This window comes from Bombus vosnesenskii, unplaced genomic scaffold (assembly GCF_011952255.1).
Source record: "Bombus vosnesenskii isolate JDL3184/JDL3185 unplaced genomic scaffold, Bvos_JDL3184-5_v1.1 scf7180000013417, whole genome shotgun sequence".
Lineage (NCBI taxonomy): Eukaryota > Metazoa > Arthropoda > Insecta > Hymenoptera > Apidae > Bombus > Bombus vosnesenskii.
In genome coordinates this window covers 219,245-241,218 of record NW_022883036.1, presented here as the reverse complement: position 1 = coordinate 241,218, position 21,974 = coordinate 219,245, and the positions used below count along the sequence as shown (strand labels likewise).

Here is a 21,974-nt window from a genome sequence, read left to right as displayed (position 1 = left end):
TGTATTTAGACGTTCCGATCGAGCAAATTATTGGAAATTTCAAAGGACACGAGTTCGACAACGTTGGTTAGCTATAACTCTGCTCTCGCGATCTATGATAAAAAGATAAACGTCGCTTTATAAAAGCACTTTATCAATGTAAACTGTCAACTTTACACCGCAGACTTTACCCATCAATAACGATGATTTATATTCGAGAAAATATACTTTTCCCAGTTCGAACGTCACTAACAGTAATTGATCGCTACCCGATGGTTAAAAACCATTAGCATATCTATTAAAACCATCCACGTTTATCTTCCACGATCTTCACGCGCCAAACATCTTACATGCGTATTCAAAATGCTGTGTGTGGAATAAACAGCCATCGAAAGAGTTAATCGATACGCGTTCGTCGAGGGTCCTCGATAACCATCGTTCGCGTCGACAGCGTCCATCTTTTCGCGTGGAGCGGGTCGACACGCGACAGAACCGCGACGTAAAATCGTCCTTCGGTCTGACGGTTGGAAAGAAGCCTGAGAGAGCGACGTGGCGCGAGTTAAGCGGCTGGTCGAGGCAATTTAGCAGAATCCTCTCGAGAGTACATCCGTGTGTACGCGCGGCCCGTGTAATACACGTACACTGCTGGCTTGTCCGAAGTGTTACTGACGGCGCTACGCCAACAAACTGCCACTAAATCACCTTTGGCAGACCGTGAACCCGTTCATCTCGTCGGACGCAGGTGCTGCTAAAGCGAACCGCTCGAGAGGATCCAATCTCGGCGCCGCCGCATCGTCCACGCGGTTGTAATACGCTTTGCGCAAAAAGTAAACGGTTGCCGGATCGGCCTTACAAATAATTCGACAAGGTAAATAACCCTCGTGCGATCTTCCTGGATAGAATTCTCTCCGTGCTTGGTAGCGCTGTTTCGCGGAAAGTATGCTCGATCATAGAGATACGGTAAGTTCATAAAGCGAAACGTTAAGCTTGGCAAATTGGTATCGCTGTTACTAAAATATCAGATTGTTTCTTCTCGAAAGTTCTTTTAATCTGGTTGCTCGCACATTCGTTTGTATTTCGAGTCTTTTCGCTGAAATATTGCATGTGCTTGTTCGTCTTCTTCTTGTTCACTTGATGCTACGTGTAAATGACTATGTTGTTAATAATTTCATAACGAAACCTCGCTATATCGCTTGTATTAATCGTATTTACCTTACGATAGAATGCTTCCGGCTCGAAATCCATGGAAAACTTACACGAGTTAGTCACTATCCGATTATTTGCTTCGTAAGGATAAATCAAGAACAGTTAGGCTAGCGACCACGCCGTACGAAGAGACGCGAAACGCGCGCTTTCTCCGGCTATGAATTACACGCGTAACGATTATAGACATTACGTGGACGGAGCGTTGCTGGAAACCGCTAAAGAGGACCACGGAGACTGTTTAATTTTCCTGCTCCGCGTGGACATGCTTGATAAACGTTCGCGTAATTTACCCAGCCAATTTTCCTATCTTTTCCGTGTACCTACATCGAGTCTTCGTTTTCTCTATTGCCTGCAGCTGAGAGTTCGTTGCTGTTCTGAATAAAGGATGTCCGAGATCGTTTGCTCAGATATGTTCGATATACAGCGTGTAAATAACAAGAAAAGAACGTCAGACATCAAGACAAGGAAGAACGTCGTTTGCGGTTCATGTTTTCCATCCGTAAAAGTATAACCTCGAGTTAAATAAATTTCTAGAAATTTGTTTTTCAAAATATCATTATATGTGTGCTTGGATAATGAAATTGACGAGTTCATAAAGAACGCGGTTGATCGGTTTAGCTTGTAAGAAGCTCGTATTCGTTTTTCCCGAATGCTTTGAATGCCGCATAATAGAAATGATTGATAAATGGCCGCGATATCTGGTTCTGGGAGGCGCGCATTAATCAACGTTTGCGTTAAAGGAAATGGCGTCTTTGCGATAATTGGCAAAGATTTCGCATGCGTTGAAAATTGATACACGGGTTTGGTGTCGCGAGAATATCGGTTGGGCGTGCGATTATCGACGAAACGATGCGTTCAGCCGGATCTCGGGTAAATTGGTTCGCGTGTCTTCTACGAGAGCCCGCGCGATTTATAGCTTCATCGTGCTTTCATATCGTAAATTCACGACGTACGCAAGCGCGTGCATGCCTCTATACCGAGGAGAAGCTTTTCCTCGGCTCGGCCACACCACGTACCGAGATTATGCAAATCGACCAGTGTTAACCCGACCGCCAAAGATTATAATAACTTTTCAGCTGTCATGTTTCGTTTGTAATGATCGCGATTTCCCGGCCGATAGCGGTTGTTCTACGGCAAACGTGTTACACGAAGCCCGATCGTTTCTAACTTAAACAGTCCGTTGAGTTCCACGGAAGCACGCAGACTGCTCTTGTTTAGACTCTGCTGGACGATGGCTTATTAAAAAGGAGTTACACGGGATGAAAGAGGCATAAACGCGTGACAAAACTCCGAGGATCACGTAATCTCGCGGCGATACGATCGCTGCTTTAATTTGCCACGTACTCGTGCCATGGAAAATTTGCGAAACAACCTTGACGATTCTGTGAACAGTTCTGTTATTTGCCCGTCGTTAAACCTAACTATTCGCCCCGTTGAAAATTACTCGAACTTTACGAGTTTAACCCTCTTTAACCCGTTAGATACCAAACAATAGTTTACTATAACGCTATAGGTACTTCGGTTCCTTTAAATTTCCTAAAATTGAAGTATTCAAATGGAAGGAATTCTCAAGAATTCTTTTTCGTAGTTACAATATCGAAAACTAGAATTCGATGATGTAATGGAAAAAGAGTGGAAAATGAATTATCAGGTTAATACAACGTCGTTAATTTAATTCGATCGACGAAGATCTTGCCAATTTGATTAGAAATCCTATTGTTTGTTCGTCGTTGAATCTCAACTTTCATCGAACTATTTCTGCCTGAATTGAAAATTATCCAAGCTTCACCCAGCTGATTCTAAACCGCAGAGGGTGTTGATTATGAATGAATTGAAAAACGGCGATCCGTTTAATTCGATCGTCGAAGACGCGTGTACCGCGGGATCAGTTTATCAGATCGTCGCTATTGAATCAGTCCATTAGAAGCGTATCTAACCCCACGCGGGCGTAACCCTCAGGAATCGTGGTCCTGCGCGAATCCACCCTCGTTCACGACGATAGCAGAGAGTACTGCAACAGACTGTGACATATTAGGCAACCCCCTGAGGACATCATCCCCGTATAAGAGGCCCATAAAGAGGGTGACTCCGCTCTCAGATTTATTGTTTCGCGATTTAGTGGCCAAGCGAGCCGTGGGAGTCTGCTGTGGTTGCTCTATATTCACCCCCGTCACTCGTAAATAAATTATCGTCCGTACGAAAACACCATCAGGTCGAGGCAGCAGAACGTATAAGTACTCGCGAGTACCAGAAGATTACCGGAGAACGGATCGTTCGGTTTCGAGATCGTTAGAGCTGACCTTCGTCGCAGGTACGAATCGCGCGACCGACGAGAGACGACGACGATCCAGTTTCTTAAAGAGAAAGGCGTTGCTCTTTGCCAAGATTTATGGCCATCTTTATTCCCATGAAACTCGGAAACCGTTTCCCCCCCATAAAAATTCATGGTCGGTGTAACAGTCTCTTCTCGAGTCTACATGCGTGGGTCGAGCGATTTGACGAATCGCGTTTTTCAAACGAAGAACAGAGGTAGGAACGCGGTATAGCACAGTTTCGTTGATTTTCTTATTGATTGTAAGGTAATTGTACGAATGAACGGCGGGATTTTAATGACGCGTTGTACGTAATTGACGCAATTAAAAACGAAAACTATCCGTTAGGTGCAAAGACGTGGTCATGATAGATACGGTTAATTGCGGAGGCGTGTCACGTCTTTTAAAGATAGCTGGTAAGTTAAGAAAGTTTTACGGAAGCTAAACAGATTGTTTTTATTGGAAGAGAAAAATGTATGGGTTTCGTGTTCAAAAGTGCACAAGTTTCTACTACGAATATCAGTTGAATCGTTTAGATACCATGTTGATCTTACTTCGCGAATTGACAAATAAATCTACGAACGTAACTTTAAAAACTTGCCTTGAAACTCACGTTATTACACGTTCTTAGAAAAGATAAATTTGTGGTATTGTATATCGTTTATTTCTTGGGAATTGGACGTTAATCGTATATCTGTGGCAATAAAATTGATATTCACGAAAGCGGAATCGATCAATTTTGCGTCTGAGACGTTCGGTTCACTATGAATTACGAACTTACGCTTGAAAAGAATGATTTAATGCTGATTAATTTTAAATCGATTCTTTGTCGGCTTGTTTAAATTATTGAAAAATCTAGCTGCCCTGTTATTTGCAGCAGCCCCATCAAATGCGGGAAAAAGGGTGAACGAAGTAACTACGTTCGGAGAGGAAATATCAATGACACCGTGTTTAATGGCCGAGCTATTTTCGGAAGGTTACCCATAAATTCAGCGGGTTTCCGTGTTCGGTTTAACGAAGCGTCCAATCTGTACGTCTAACGGGACAAACGCGGGTTTCGTTATGCAACGCGTCGAAAGAGGATAATTCGTTCCCGTAGGGAAGGAACGCGATAGCGATACGAACGTAGGCACCGAAATGCAAATTATCCCGTTTGCAAGGACGCGGGGAGAGCGAAATGAAGAAAATTGAGCCGATCTCGTTGAGACTGTTCGCTATTCCGGTTTCCTCGCTCGTTCGACTACTGCGTTTTGTCCTTAACGTCTGATCGTGGATACACGTTTGGAAATCTACTTGCTCCAATGTACCACCAGGCAATAGGTACCATGAAAGTCGAGCAAATCGATGTTGCAATAATTTGTCGTTTACGACGTTTCTTGTTTACGACGTGCACAACTGGATGCTGCTGGATACAGCTGAACTATCTCGTTGCAGACGTCTAGACGAATGTACGAAATATCTATGATATTTTTATTCCGGTATATATCTATGCCGGTCGATAATGTACACGGTGTATTCAGAACGTTCGTGGATCGATGCTGTTTAGAGAGGAGGTAAATTGTACTATTACGCACCGAGATACGTTATGTGATATTAATTGGAATTAAAGCGATATAACGATCATAACCAATAGCGTTTCAATTCGTATCTCGTGAATCAGTTACCTTGCAAATCTTGCGTCTTTTCCAGGTTGAAAGTAATTGCGGATGGAATTCATTCCGAGAACTTGCGACTTTAAGAAAAGAGAAATATTTCTTCTCGCTGAAAACGAAGCGTTCCAATTTCTAACGTCGATAAAAAAGAAGTTTTGCTATCCCAAAAGAAGTTTTCGGCAAGCATCGGAAAAGTATCGAGAGATGTCTACGTGGAACGTGAAATAATAAATCATCAGACCAGAAGCTTTTCGAACGTACTGTACGGACCTCGCCAAAATCCGTGTCTACGTCGTACGTCCAATTGGAATATACATAATTTTACAATTTCTTTTTGGCAGTCTGAGAGACGACTCGGTATCGATTCGGTGGCATTCCTGCGTAAACTGCGGCAATTATCCCAGGCATCGCTCAAAACTCGCCGGTTCCTCTTTCGGCCGCGAACAACACGCGATCTTCCGAGGCGCGAACGAACTCCGAGCTCGGTCATATGCATCTGCTAAAGGGAAAATCGCCGCTGTGTTTCTCGTGCAGGGTATACCGGAAGTTTTTTACGGGCCTTGGAAAAGGTCGTTGCTCTATACTGGTCGTGAGAGGTAATCTGCCTTTCCAGAAGCGGCCTCCCTGTCTCCGCGTTGAGCGCGGATAGAACTGGAACTCGAGATAATTACTCGCGGCAAAACGAGTCAACGCGTCTTTTATAAAAAGCTAACTCTCCAACATTTTTATCAGGGTACCAGTTTGTTGTCAGATATCGTACAGCCACCATTATATCGTAGGATTATCGTTATTTAGCGTTACATCAAGGATGACAGGGCTTTCTTTCGTTGCCACGATATTATCTATCTAATAAATTACGCGATAAGCGTTCTCTAAAAGGATAGTTAACGAGCGAGAAATCATTTCTGGAGCTCTGACCGTGAACTCGATAAACGGCTATACTATTGCGCTGGTGTAAAAAATTCGCGCTTCATGGCACGTATAATATGCAGTCGATAAATCATCGAGCACGGTGGACAGCCGAGCCAACGTTTGGTATTTTGGTTCCGACTCCGCGGGGGTTTGGCACCCCTGCGGGGGTTCCCTGCTGTTGCCACGCTTCTTTTCCTAGTGGATCCATCCGTGGTGAGAGATCGGATCGAGAGCCTCGAGGTGTTTGCCACGCGAAATAGAAGGGCGCCAGTTTGCGGCGCTCTGACGCGCGTACGATAATGATTGGCGATTGAAAGACGTAAGAAAAGAAAAAAAAAAAAAAAAAAGAAAAGAAAAGAAAGAAAGGCTAAGAGAAAATTCGTAGGAACCCCCCGCGTAAGAGGATATATCTAACGTAATGATGGTAAGCGCAGGAACCGATTGGAGCGTGCAATTTCACAGTGGAAAAAATGTTGCATTGTGTTTAGCGGAGGAAAGTAGTCGGGTTAATAGAATCGAGTCGTTAATAATCGTCTTCCACTTTAGTCGAGTGGCGCACGTTAAGGCCTCGAGGTGTTGACCAGATCGAGTATTGTTCATCTTTCCCATGATGGTCCCGGTGAATGACGCTGGCTGCGATGATACGTCACGATAATGGCCGGTAATTCGACGTACCATCTCAAGGCTCGTGCGCGCTCTACGAGGAATATTGTTTACAACGACGATACCAACCCCGGAGAAGAGAAGTCTTGCCTTTTCAATTATCGAACCTTCCAGCGATACGATGATGGTCGATGGAAAACGCACACATACGAGCGGCTTCACAAGCGGGCGCCGGTAAACCCACACGCACCGGCTGCATCTCTCTACCAAATTGCAGCCTCGAACCACGGCGCTCTATCGTCACGCCATACGACACACACGAGCCGATCGCACGAATCGTCTTTTCGTGTTTAGAATGTCCTCGTTCGCAAGAAACCGACCGTTTCCCTGCATTCTTAATTGTTCCGCTCTCCCCCTCCCCCCCATCGCCCCATTCACTCGTGGAAAAGTTCAAATACGAAGCGGAATTCTACGTTTCTATTTGATGAATAATTCCATCGACGACGGTACTGTACGGAGAATAATGACCGATAATTCGAGGTACTGCTCGCGCGAGCAATAGGAACACCGTGTACGCGAACGAAGCCGAGGGGAGGCTAGGGTTTTCAATTATCGAACCTTCCACGATAACGATGCCAGCCAACTTGCGTACGTGCATTTTACCGTGAGCACACCCCCTAACCGAGGCTACGAAATTGCATCTTTGACCGTTTAATGAAAACCGAGAGCGCACCGTAATGAATATCTTACGCTTCGTACCTTTGAGAACCGCTCGGCCAGTTGCAGCAATCTTTTTCCGTGGAAAAAGCATTCGCTCTAATTCGTTGAACTCGCTTTAAACAGCTCGGCAACGTCGTTAAACCTGATGAAAACTGCATGAGCAACGCGCACAATGACTATCGAGAACCGTTCGCAAGCGCGTAACTTTGGAAAAAAAAAAGAAAAAAAAAAAAAAGAAAGAAAGGAAGAAAGAAAAAGAATGTTTGGCTCGACAAAGGACATCCCAAGGGCCACGAAATTGATCGATCATACGCAAAAACGGTTTTCCAAGACGTGCACATCGAGCAGGCGGCCATGTTGTCACCCCGAACATCTGCCACTTTCGGACCCTGCGTTTCCAACCAACACGAACGAGTTTTCGAAAGGGTGTTTACACGTCGGGAACTCGCGACGTACTCCACAAAAATAATTCATTAAACCCGGGCAAAGCCTATTGCTTGGTAGGCGTGACGCCATTTCGAAGGGATTTTGTCGTCGAGCAATGAACGACGAAGCCTTTTTTTCCATCGAGGGGAGACTCCTTCTGTCATCTTTATTTCTTCCAGTGATATAAACCAAGCATTTCTGCTCGTCATCGGGCAAAACCATATCGAGCAAAGACAAGCGTTGTGGTCGCTCGAAGAATGGAAGTTTCCGGTCGACGGAAAATTCGTTCTCAGAAAAGACAAATTAGGGTGACATCGTCGTCGCGTCCGGTGCTCCAGGTAAATCCTCTTAGGTCATAAAAAGGCCATGCCGTGCTTTCATCCCCTCCAGCGCGACGAACGACGTATTTTTGCGACGAACGGTGTATACCGTGGCCGTTCGCAGTCCATTGTCATCCTTGAAAATGTCAACGGGACGTCGTTTAAAAGGACACTTTTACCCTGCCAATCGGATTATCGGATTACCAGCGTGGAAGTGAAGTGGAGCGACATGCCGAGGATTTTCGAGCGGAACCTCCGTGTATTCTAATTGTACTACTTTATTTTCTAAAAAGAAAACAACCATGTAACGCGTCTTCGCAAATCGGAGTGGGATAAAAGCGGTCAGCTTTTTATTATAAAGCAGTTACAAGTACGTAAGCAACTAGAAAGAAACGAGCTAATTTTTGAAATTCCTTTTCCAATGTATCGTTATTCGCGTCGTCTTGTTTTAACAGATCGATTTATGGAAACAAATTATTCGTTTCTCGAGTTCACGTCAATCGTGAACGTTAATCGCGCACGTATTCGTGTAATAAAAATTTGATCGCCCGAGTACCTCGAAGGTTAGCGATCGAATCCGACGTTTCGTTGGGGAATTTTTGCTCGTGTTCCACAACCATGTATACCATAATTGCAGCAGTTTATTTTTGAAAAAAGGAACTTGCGTAATACGCCTTTGCAAATCGAGGAATAAGAATGACCAGTCTCTGATTGTACAAGGTTTATAAGTAATAAGTACACAAGCAACTAGAAAGAAATATGTGTAGCATTGGATAGCGACGGGGTGCAGCGAGTTTAGTTGATGAATATTTGATAATGCTCGCCGATCAATGTAGTATGTATCGAAATAAAGTCTTGTACGACTTAGTCACCAGTTACATTACTTATAGTTCAACATAGATACTTGACGAGAGAAAGTTCCATCGTCGCCTGATTAATTAATTAGCCGAGAATCGATGAAAATCCATCGCGTTGCGGTATGAAAAGTTTCGATAGGAACTTTTGCTAGTAAACGATACTACTATTGTTAAGAGCAGACAATTTAAACACGAACGTTTAAATCATTGTGACAGAAACGAAAGGAAACGTTCATAGAGGATAACGACAGAAGTATGAAAGAGAAAATTCTTGGTCACGTATCCCCGTTTACGAGGATCGAGTGACGAGGGGAAGTAGGTATCGTGTTACCATCCCACGCATCCTGTCAAGTGGATCCTCTTGGTGCACAAAGAGCAGCAGACAAATAATTGGCTCCTTGGGTGCACAGGTAAAGGCCAGTCCCTTTGATCCCTGAGAACCTTGCGTAAGAACTATTATATCAAGGATACTCGATACATTGGGATTGGGTGCTTCAATAACGCGAACGAAAGCAAAGGGACGAAGAGAAAAATAAACTGGTCGCAACATTCTGAACGTCGCGTCGACGAGACGGTGAGTATTTGTCGAGCAGTTTTATATTTGTCTCGGCGTTCTCGGTTATAGCAATGCGAATCGATGTTTTAATACCCAAGAGAACCTGTGCTTTCTCGTTTCGAAAGTCAGCTATGCAAGCTATGGAAATCAGATCGCGGTATACCAAGTATACCGAGCGAAATAAGCGAAGCGGAGTTCGAGACGAAGCAGGAAGAGAGCTGGAACGAGCGACGCACAAGACTTTTCACCGAGATTAATTTTCGGCACGACACACCGACAGGAAACTTTTCTGCTGACTTAATTAACGCTCGTACGAGTCTCTTTTTCGATGCCGAGGATTTAATTACTTTTTTACATCGACTCGTAAATCATCTCGCCGAGGCCAGCGGAGCAACGGCGTCCTTCTTGCCGAGTCATAAAATAAAAAGTTCCAAAGCCGAGAGAAGAGAGTGGAACACGTGTTGTGCCAGAGAGAAGGCACAAAAGCTGCTCGAAACGGTTTCTATCGGATACAGCTCGCGGTTACGGAGATCGCTGCTTCTGTCAAAACAGGACAGATTATCCCGGATAATCTGGCGGATTACAGAGCTGATAATGCTCGCAGGTAGTTGCCGGACAATATCGAGGAAAGGCTCGCTGCGTACAAGCGACAATGCGGATGCGGAAACGGCCAGCATCTGTGCAACCAAGACGTCGCTCGTATTTTTCGCCGCGTCCACTGTACCTATGCCATAAAAGATGCAGCTAACCCTCGAAAATTTGCTGGATGCCTCTTGAAGCGCCTGGTCCATCGATGCCGAAATTGAAAATTACACGATGATCACCCGACAGATAAAATTCCGAGTCGCGTTCGCGGCGATGCCGACGGCGTTGTCTAAAGTGCGCTTAATTCTCCGCTTGGTCGATCTTCCAACAGGACCTTTGATTTTATCGGGTAGTCCACCGAAAGAGCTCTGACGAAGGTGACAAGGCGAACAGTAGCACCTGATTTGCGAGATCAACGATTCGTGGTCTACCTGAACGGATTAAGATCCCTATCTGGAAGGAGGCTGAGTAATTGACCTTGCCTTAGGGAGATCAGAGGTTGACAGCTACCCTTGCCTCTGACGGCTGGCCTGCATTTTAAAGACCACCGTCGCGGAACAAATCTGACCATTAGTTAACTTCTAATCTTGGCGTCTTATTTTTAGTAGCGATCGGGAGCCCGAAAGTCTCGATGGTTGCGCCGCTTGTTACCAATCGTAGCGAGAGAATTTTGGAATAATAACGTTGATTTGAACACAACGATCGTGGCAGGAAGCTTGGCGAACGAGCAACTATCTGCGCAAGAAACTCGATGAAATTGATGATCGAGGACTCACCACATGTCCGTGCACCGGTGACTTGGCGATCGACTGTAGCTGCGGGTAAAGTTGGCCAGCCGCAGCCGGTGTCATGTCGGTCAACATCTCGTTGACGCGTATCAACGGCTATACTCGTCAATTCGCGGAATCCTGTCTGCTGTTCTTCGGCGAGTTCGACGAACGACGCGGTCCTCGGCGTTATCTTTCTCTCAGATATCGAGTCTCTCTCTGTCCAATATGCACACTTCACTTGCGTTCACCGACGGTTCGATGATTCGAAACTGGAATTCGTTGGTTGAAAGGAAGATTGGAAAAGTCGCAGGCCTCGGAGGCAGTGTCCGCGGCCGTCGGCTGGATAAAAAAGCGAGTGGATCGGAAACGTCGTGGTGCGTCGGGCAAACCGGTTAACGTGGTTCCCGTTCTTCGCCCCGTGACAGACTGCCGGCTATCCGATCGGCTTTGCCCCGACCAGACAGGGGAATGGTAGTAGGGAAGCGAGCAGGACTTCGGCCCCCGGGCAAAAAAGGGGCAGAGCTTGCTGGGCGGAACCCAGGGAAAACCAGTTACCGCCCCTGACCGCCTCCGTGCCGTGTCCGCTTCCTCTTCGCTTTATTTATCCCCACCGATTTTCCTCCCACTCTTTCCTCTTCTCTCTCTTTCCCCATTTCTCTGCCTCCAGCTCTCTCGTCGTCCCTCTTCCTCGTGTTCCATCCGAAGCATTCTCTTTGTCTCTCTCTCTCTCTTCAACCGCCGCCGCCGCCGCCGCCGCCAATCCGTAACCCTCCCCTCGATAATTTAACCGTGAAATGCGCGCGCACCGCATCGCCACGAAGAGGAGGCACGCGTACGACGACTTTGGTGGTGCCCTCTCGGCGTTTCACCTCTATCCACCACGGACTTTCCACGTTTGTCCCTACCTCTGCCTCCCTTTCTCGCTCTTTCTCTTACGCTCGTCTCCTGTTCCAAGCGGAGGCTTACGTGACCCGAAGTTGTCGTATTAACTCGAGCCTCGATGTTTGACGTAACGGTATGCACGTCGCCGGTATTTAAATACCAACATGCCACTATCTGATACCAACGAAACCAGCAAAGTTCATCGACCGGGGCTGCGTAATTGATATACAAATCGAATCCACGCGTTTGCGGAAACCGTACGTTTTTCCGATTTGTCACGCTCCTCTGTATTCGTCGGGCCTGGTATTTTCTCATCTCCGAACTTTCACAGATCGAAACTAGACTTTGGCTAATTTTCGTTTCGTAAACTTCGTTTCCAAAAATATACGCTACCGGCTACGAGTATGAGAATACTCGAGAGTTGCTCGGAAACCATATTGATCAACCCCGTTGATCGAAAGAGAGGGGAAACTAAAGAATATTTCTGAAATTTGTCCGATGATTTACCATCACTTACGTTACCTGCCGCGATAAATAAATAAGCTTGTAGATATATTCGTGTTTTTGAAGATCGCACGCTAATTACGTGTTCACGTAAATTAAAGAAATTGCGAAGAGAAAAAATTACCGAAAGATCGTCAGATAGGTTGGAGTAGAATAAAGTTTGTTCTTCATTAGATGAACGTAATAGTTATGACTGACAGCGCGTATCGACGAGGCATCGCTCCACGAACGTCGTATCGTAGACAAAGGGAATACGGACGTCTGTGTGAACGCGTCTCGTTCTGCTTACGGTAGCAACGTTGCTGAAGAAGTGCGCGGATCTTGATCGACTTTTTGCCCGGTGAAATAAATTATCGCTTAATCTACAACGACATTTGCGACGATTTGAGCGAGCCGCGGTTAGATTCGGAGCATTATGACGTTGTTGGCGAGATCCATGAAAAGGGAACGCAAGAAGATCACGAGAATACCGTCTTACGACCGTCTAATGTGATTTTAATCGAGGAGTTTGAATTTCAAATGCTATCGACTTGCTCGCATAAAGCAACCCGCTGTATACTGGATAAAATTTTAGCGAACAAGGAACGCGGCTCTATTATGACTCCTGGTCCCAGTGGCGTATTCGATCATCTTTTTAGTAGCTAGCTTGGTCACGTCATTCTGCATAATGCAGATTCATACGATTACAAATTGATACGGTCTAACGTAGAGAAACTACGCCAATGGTTAGCGTAGAAACAGACGCGTTGGGATCGTATTAGGTCCTAATTTTCCATAATGGAAGAGAATCGAGGCGCCACTGTGGCGAAGCGACCGTCTAATCGCGGTCCATTCATAACTGCTCCTCGTCGTTCATCGCTGGGACAAGCAAGGTATTTTCTAAGCCATGTTCGTGACTTCCGCGGTTAATTTATAGCTGACGTCTCGCAAGGATCATCGATTTCCTAACCTTCCGAATAACCCAGGTAGGTATATACGTCGAGAGAAAACTATTCTTAACAATTCCCAGTTTGGCTATGGGCTAACGACGAATATGTGCTCTTGAAAATTGTTATTTTAATTGTAAATAATAATAATAATAATAATAGTGACGTTTGGATAAATACGATTTACGTTTAACTCTTTCGGGATCGAATCTTTTTCTATCCTGCGAGAGAGATTACTTTTACATTAATCGTTGATAGTCGAAATAGTATTTTCGTACGGTTTTGTAAAGAAGATACAATACAGCGAAATTTGGATTCACTTCTTCTGACAGTAGATACAATTTTCGATCGTTTGATTAATAAATTACTGAAGTAACATGCGCAACGTAGATCGTGAGAAGGTGGAAAAAGCAACATGGCTTTGTATTCCAAGCGTTGCCTTTTTATTCAAATACTATGAAATGGCGTCGAATCGCGTTAAATTTCGAATCTTCGGTTCTAAATTCACGCGTTTTATTCCGAATGCTCGTATCCAATTTTGTGCCCTTGCTTTCGATTGCGAATCTTCGCGTCCAATCCTGAACTTTCACATTCTTTCCGAATCCTCGCGTTTAGCGGTAAAACGTAGAAACGTTCCTTTTGAATCTTAATTTTCTACCTGGTTGCTCGCGAGGACTACGAGGATCGATACAAGTTCTAATCGACGAACAAATATTTCGCGGAACGCGAGGCATTATCGGAGGTCATCCCCCACCGATTCGAGGAGACGATGATGCGTAGATCGCGTGCAATCGGGCAACAAAAGGTGCGATCTACCCCACCCCCTCTCGAGGTCACAGGATAACGGCAACTGTTATGGGAAGCGAGAAAAGGGATGTTTTACAATGAACCGGAGCAGAATCGGGCGTTAACGTCCTTTGAAAGAGGAAACGGCATTGGATCGTGCAAATGAGGGTGCGAGATTCTCCTCGAGGGGTGTTCAGTTGTTTTTTTTTTTTTTGTCTCTCTGATCGATGTTTCTCTTCCCTTCGTTTCCAACATCCACGTTTTTAGATTTTTGTATAAAAACCAGCCACCTTATTTATTAGCTTGAGCATCGCGAGTAGTCCGATCACGTACACGCGAACGTAAGTGGACGATCTTTTTTCGAGAAAGACAGATAGAGGCGAAAGAGAGACGAGAAAGCAGGAAGAAGAAAGATCGGATGAGAAAAGTCGATGAACGAGCGACGATTGATTTTCTCGGTAACGATCGAACGATATCGGGTCTATGAAATGACGGATCGCTGATTGGCACAGAGACGAGGCGAACAGGGTTGAAAGGGAAATGGGGCCCACGGGCCTGACGGGGGCGGATAATGACAGGGCGGCCTCGCGATGCTAAGATGGTCCGCGTTGGAACCAGCTCGCCTTTTGCCTCTTATACGGCCATGTGGCCATCGGGAGATGCTGATGGACTAATAATTACCAAGGAACCAGCTTCGCATATAGCGGCTGGGACCGTCGAAAATGAAGATTCACCAAAGCAGACTAGAGCCAGAGTCGTGTAGCTATCGTTGTAGCAGCTACGTAGCAGGCTGCTTGGCCCACGAAAAGGTGCTTTGTGCTTAATAACCACTACGATCCCCGTATCCTGTTTAGTCTATCGCTATCGGATTTTGACGAGAAGAAGCAGCCGATTATGTTGGTAAAAAAGGCGATTTAAACCGTCGGCATGAAACCATCGCGTATACAACACGCTCGTAATTTATCGCGTTCGTGATAATGAGAAAAGAGCGTAATAATTGCGGACTGTTTTCAATGTGACTCTGAAAATATTTAACTCGTAGGGTGTAATGATAGTCCGCGCGTCGGGCAACGAGTGCAGTTAAAAAGCAGTATTTTAGCACGGGCACACGGTGTCAACCTGTTCCAATGCTCGTTTCATAAATCAAACACTCGCGTGAAGTATGTAATGGAAGAGCGTTGATAACGTGCAAACATTCTTTCGACCATATAGCCTTACAATGTTTCGTTTGCTGCACGCGATTGTTAACTCTCTGTGCCACGCATTTCCACGATCCTGCTTATGCCAAACATCGGAGACAAAGACTTTATTATCGATGCTTACGTCGCGCACGTTTGCGTGCACTTGTACGCTTGATTTAAGCAGAATGATAATTTGTATTTAAGCGGATCGCTAGAACGCGAGACACTTGGCTGTCTGCATCAAACCTAACGCGATCAATGATACTGGCAATATTTCAACTTTGTCAAAAAATATCGACGTTCCACGATACGGTCAGTTTCGACTTAGCGTTACATCGACGATACGTGCAGATCGTCCGAGGGTCCCTTTACACGTACGACGTCGTCGAGAATCTTCACTTCCTGAGACATCCAAAGTTGAACGAGAAATCTATAAAATTTATTCTCAGCGCGAAACGGCCCAGACGTGTCATGGTTTAATCGTCGAAAAGAATTCTAACGATACACCGGCCACGAACAAATAAATACTTGCGTGGCTTGTTTTGACCGTTGTCGACGATTCGTCTGTGCGAACGAACGGCTGGAAGAAGAGGCGCTCGGCAGCGTCTCTTTGAGGCTTTTAAGGTCGAGCAGCTAGTTTTGCCGTGAAACAAGGCGAAGAGAAACTTGTCTAGGACTGATTTACGGACTCGTTGGCCGGGCCGAGGCTGGCGTACAACTCGCGGTTCCGTGTGTATCGTGGTCCGGAATAGAGAGACGCTCTTGGCCAGATTTATGGGGTGTTCCACATGGAGGAGAGAAGCCGATCCTCCGTAACTCATGCGGTACTCGGTTTTCTGTCGGCGCGTAATCCGCAAACAAGGAACTCGCGCCGCTTTCACGAACGCTCGGAAGAATAACAGAACTCGCGCTGGAATCGACTATTTACACGCGAATAATCGTAATAGGCGAATTGTCGAGGTAACATTATGCTTGACGACATAGCCATTAAGTTCAACTTACGTTGTTCTGCAAATAGCGTAAATCGTTGTTTAATTTTAAAACAGTCGCAATTGATAATATAGGAAAAGATTAGCGTAATTGCTAAAGAAACTAATAATTATAGATCGTTTGTGGAATGCTATCGTAATGATAATGAACGACACCACGTTCCACAGATACGGTAAAGTGAGCTTCGACATTGTAAAAGTCTAGTCTCGTATTTTCTACAGAATAATCAAATTTGTTCTACATTACGTGATTATCAATCTTTCATTTAGTAACGAAAGAACGAACAAATATTGCGTACATTGGAACACAGAAAGAAAAGATGTGAAAAACGAGGAAATGATTCGTATAACCATATGGTAGATTTATTTGAATGCGTGAGAAGCTATCGTGCAAGAACTAATAAAGTAAGCCACAAAATATCTTCCAAAGATAAAGTACGATGAAGGGATCATTGAATTATGCCGATTACAGATGTAATCATCCTGTTAACACTGACTCAACAAACTTCTTACCTTTCGACGAGTGGAAATTAATAGGTAGAAAAGTTATGATCGTCGAACTGTCAATGTAACTATATATTTCGCTGTTTACCAAACGACTAAAAACCAATGGGATAATTTACTTTCAGGCAGAAATCGCGCGAAAACTGTCATAACAGAATTTGTCAAATTTCTAAATATCGTAGCGAAATATTCCACCGAGTAGACAAACTTATCTTATCTTAGCCTGAAGAGACAGGATTCGCGCGAAACAGAGACATGTCAGCGAATGATGACGAGTATTTAAAGCGTGAGGTGGCGACGGTGGCTTTCTTCCGGGACACGCGGTACTTTGAACAAAAGGAGCGAAGAGAGCGTGAAGAATTAGCGCAAAAAGGGGGAAACAATTAGCCTGATGGAGGATCGCCGACAAATTCGCGCGCATGTTCGTTGGAAGTTGAGATTGCAAAATGACGTGCAAACTGAGGGACGCCCTCGTCCGCCCCCTGGCAATACGGTAATCACTATAATTACGTATCGAGCCCTTATATTAATATCCCCCAGCTACGTCTCTCTTTCTCCTTCTCGTGCGCCTCTCTCTTCCGCGACGATTCGTTCGTTCGTTGGTTCGTTCGTGAAGCCTTTAGCCTCGTGAAAGTAGACTTTTTTCCGCAACCTTTCACGCGAACCGATCAACTCCGATTTATTATTGCTGCGAACATCGTTACGCTGGTTAATGAGAGCTTTCGAACCACGTTTCCACGTGACAGAGCGCGAGCGTCGCGTCACTTTGTACAATCGCTGACAAGCGAGTCTGCGTAAGCAACGAAGCGTTTGCTATACAGATTCTCCATGTTTGGCCAAATTTTTCCATGACCCCGACCGTGGATCGTGAAATTCAATTGCGAGATCCGATTGGCAATCGCGCAAATTGAATTCTCAACGAGCGCTGATGAATTGGCAACGCGTTAAGGAGACTCGGGGGTGCGTGAGGCTTCGCATTGGCCTCTTTCGCTACTGGGAGATGAACAATTAACGGGAGGGTGTTGCTGGACCGCCCAGGATGTCGTCGCAGAAGGGAGCAGATGCTGTTGATAGATTCTGTCAAACATTACTGGCAGCTTGACAGAAAGTATAAACTACTTTAATCCACCATAGTCTCGACGACGCTAATTTTTACAAATAATTATCGACAAACTTTACCTCTAGATATTCGGTATCCGTGGAATGTTGAGGTTGTTGGACAGCCGTCGGCGGTATGGTCATGACGTTCTGCGGATGAGCAGGATGCGAATACTGATACGCGCAATTCATGTTGAAACACCTTCAGTCTTGACAAACTATGTTGCGATAGATATAAAAATATATATCAACGAGTCTGTGCACTATGGTTACACGAAACCTCTGTGTTTTAATCGACCGACGATACCGCGGCGCACCATGCACAAAGTGACATTTAAATGTCGAGTCAGAGGATCTCACGGACTAACTGCGAACGAGCGTTTCGAGCACACAGATCAATGATCATCGTTTTCACGACGGATCGCTGCGAAATTGGTTCAAGATTGTTACGAAGGAGAAGCTGCCGTTACAGATCCTTCGAGTATCGAGGGAATCTGGTGCCGGTGGAGGTCGATCGTGCGGCAGAAGCGCTCCACGGCATCGGTAGTCCGTTCGAAGGTTGCCGTAGCCCCTCGTATATCCTGGTAATCACAGTAATTTCTGTGGCTGTTGGCCACAGAAGGCAACCAGAGGAGGTCAGTCGACAAGGAGGTCGGTCGAGGACGCAGGAAACGCGGACGTTTCGCGTGGTCGTTGCGATGCGTCCGCTGCGATGCGGAAGGAGGTTACAATTAGACGGAGGGACTGGAGGTGCAGCTCGCGGCGTGCAACAATTATAACTGAGCTTTTTCGTCCCCCACGTAGAAGAGGAGAACGCGTCTACGGAGGCGGATCCTCTCTCCTTCTTTCCCTGTTTACCGTTCCTCTTCCTTCTCGGTTTCTCTACAGCGCGGCACCGTTCTCGTCTTTTAACACGAATAGGTGTCCGTATGGATACGCGAATGCGTGTGCAGCGAGGTCGACAGTGTGCGTGAAACGCCAGTGGTCGGGCCACGTCCCGCAGGAATTCCCACAAGTGTGTGTACCCATCCTGGAAGGTGTTACTGGTGGGGCAGAAGCAGCGCCCGCCCTCGCAACGGTCCTCCTCGTACAACCTCGCGATTGTCTAATCCTTGTGGCAACCCTAACGAACCCTCTCCGTTCCCCCTTTCCCTCTTTTTCTCTCCCTGTCTGTCTCTCGTCCTCCCTCCATCGCACCGCAGACCGCACTCCCGACCAATTAAAACGCGCTGCGATCACGTGGTTCACCGCCGCGACCACCGCTGCTGCTTCTTCTTCTTCTTCTTCGTCGTCGTCGTCTTCCTCTTCTTCTTCTTCTTTCTCAGTTTCTCAGCTTCGACTTCGTTCCTTCGTCCGGTCGTCTCATATCCTCCTCTTCTAGCTTTCGCTTTTATCTTTGTAGCCGTTGTTTTTACTCCGCGTCCTCAACCTCCGTATACCCGCCACCCCTTCGGCCGGTTCGCCTTTCGCCAGTACCCCCTTTGTTTTCTTCTTGTACCATTCGTGCCCGTGCCGATACTCGTTCGGGGTCACGCGCGTGGGAGGCGAATGGGCAGATAACGACGACTAGGTCCGAGATATTAGTATATCGTTACGGTCGTGGAACAGGTTTTTCGATTTTACGGAGTCAATGGTAATCTTCCAGGGACGGTATACGCGCAACGATGGGGTTGCCGCGTTCAACGCTCCGGCTCCGACATTTCTCATACGAGGAGTTGGCGCGCGCGCGTTAATGGAATTCCTCGAATAAGCCGGTGGAAAGTAATCGCGGCAATCTCGTTAATGAGATATCGTCTGTTTAAGGGTCGTGGAAGCATGCGTTAAACGTATCGCGTACGCGAGACGCGATTACTCATTGGCGAAAGCTGGCAATTAAAGTTCAATTATCGAAACGCCGTGGCTGTATTTGTCGCTGCGTGTCGTTCGCGCGGTTAATTCAATTTTGCGCGTTTAGAAAATAGCCGGCTATCGGTCGTGCAAGTTAAACAACGAAGCCCTGATATATGTGGTCCTCGTTGAGTTATCGCTTCAATTAAAAACCAGGTGAGAAACTTTCAGAAAAACCCGCGAGCACGTACACGAGATTAATGCGATAAAGTAACTCGCAGCGTAACGTAATAGCAGGATAGTGTGCTCTATCTATCCGTAATGTTCGTGGTTTACGTTACCGCGTCGATGCGCGCCGTTTTTTAGCGTTCGATCTCCGCCAGCGTATAGATATAACGATCGTAGCCTCGGGATCGAACCTATTATCGTACACGCTAATGATATTGCGTACTCGCCAAGAATTTATCGTGCCACGAACACGACCATTCTCCGTCGTACTCCAGTTCCGATCGTTCTTAGTTATCTTTACGTAACCCTAACAGATCCTTTTCTTTAATTAAAAATCGATCGATCCTTCTTTACGCTCTTCGTACAGGACACTGTACAACGCTGTGCTTTCTTAAGCAAATAATCGTCAAAAGAAACATTTGCAGATAAAGGGCGTACAAATTCTGAAGTCGAAAAGAATCCAACCAACGAAGAAACTGTAGCAACCCCCGAAAAGCGATATCGGTTTTAAGCGATTCCCATAGTATTCGCATTTCGATTTTACCTGCCACTTCGCTTTATTCTACGAGGATAACGTTACGTCTTTATTGCTTAAAAATAAGACGAATTGTTCCATTTAATTGTAACTTGCTGCGTTCTGGGATCTATATAATACGAAGTTCGGAACTGTTATCTCCCCTGTTACAGGGATTTCTACTATACTACGATCTTTGCGCCTAAAGAAAAAGAAGATAAAGACATAGAACGATCGAAGAATAGCTCGTTTAAACGCCACGTATTGTAACGCGACATTTAATCCGCAAACTACGACTCGACTTTCTCCATTCGTAGGCTCGGCTGACGCTCGATCGATCGTTCGCGATTATTCAACTCGATGGAGGATCTCTTGCCTGGAAATCGCTTCGAAAGTAAGCACTACGTTCCGATATTTTTCCTTCTTTTTTCTTCCATGATTCGGACGACCGATGTTCCCCGTTTCAGTGTGAATTACTCGAGCTAGTTTAACAGCGACAAGGACTGAATGAACGAGACGGCGAGCAAGAACGCTTGGGTGAACGGATGATTGCCGGTGAATGGATTCGTATTCTCCCTCAGACGCATAATGCCAAAGTGCTTCTTGCTCTTTCTTCGTCTCCCTTCGCTTGTAACTCGATACAGTGGGAACCGCGTGTGATCTCCATTCACCACCGGCTAGAATGTTATGGAAGGACCGAAAGGATTGCTTCGCTGACACCGCGGCCTCCCTCGCCGACAAAGTCTTCCGTCTCCCCGAGCGGGATAGTTGAAGGGATTTCGACGCTCTTTAAACTTAGTCGATTGTCGGACTTTTATTTTGCGCCTCTCGTGCACACGATACCACCACCCTCCTGTTCCCTTTCAATGCCATCGGACGTCACAAAGTACCGACGCCCCTTAATCGTTCGGTAATTTTAGATTTCCTCGTCGAGATATTTTACGGCCGATTCGCGTTCAATTTTCGATATTTTAAACCAGTTAAAAAAAAAAGAGAAGAAAATACATTTATCGATTGATACATTTAATAGATTGTTAAGAAATATCGGTAAGTATATACTTATGCAACGACGCACGAGTGCATACACATTATAAATCCGATGTTTTACGATGGCGGAGTATCGTAGTAAACGATTTCCGAAACTCCAGCCTGTTTAACGAGTACGTTAACGTTGGCCTACTTAAGGGTGCGATTGATCGAGGGTGGTTGTACGGTTGCATCACCAGAGAGCGTTCTTCGTTCGATTCGGCGGAACGATGACGCCTACAAATTCTAAATTCCCCTATCGAAGGATGTTTAACGTTCGAAGAAATCGAAGATCGGATTATCCCCGAAAACCAAATGATTTCTTAAACTTCCACCGTTTTTAGCTCGTTTAACGAATGAGTTATGTTGGACTAATTAAGGGCACGATTGATCGAGGGTGGTTGTACCCTGGCTGCCCCTGTAAACGTTCCTGGTTGGAGGTAGGTCGATCTATCGATATTCGACCAGGTGGCGCCAACGAGGTTTTCCGAAACGACGTAAACGCCGATCGCGTTAAGGGATGATGAATGAGGGGCCGGGGGATGGCACGAGAGTAGACGGAAAGAGGCGTATCGGCGTAGAATCGCGGCACACGGGATCCACGATGAAAA

General features: G+C 45.8%; 1 protein-coding gene across 2 annotated transcripts in view; it reads right to left on the bottom strand.

The window, feature by feature from the left end:
* Nucleotides 1-21,974, bottom strand: part of LOC117237960 (transcription factor Sp9-like) — a 71,609-nt gene that overhangs the window by 13,069 nt on the left and 36,566 nt on the right. The window contains exon 1 of one of the 2 annotated variants that reach the window (XM_033502420.1): nucleotides 10,905-11,454. The exons of the other annotated variant lie outside the window; for it this stretch is intronic. Within the exon in view, the coding sequence (XP_033358311.1) occupies nucleotides 10,905-10,991 (87 nt within the window). The 5' untranslated portion in view covers nucleotides 10,992-11,454. Of the gene's footprint in view, nucleotides 1-10,904; nucleotides 11,455-21,974 lie in introns of those variants that run through there. 2 annotated transcript variants of the gene reach the window in all.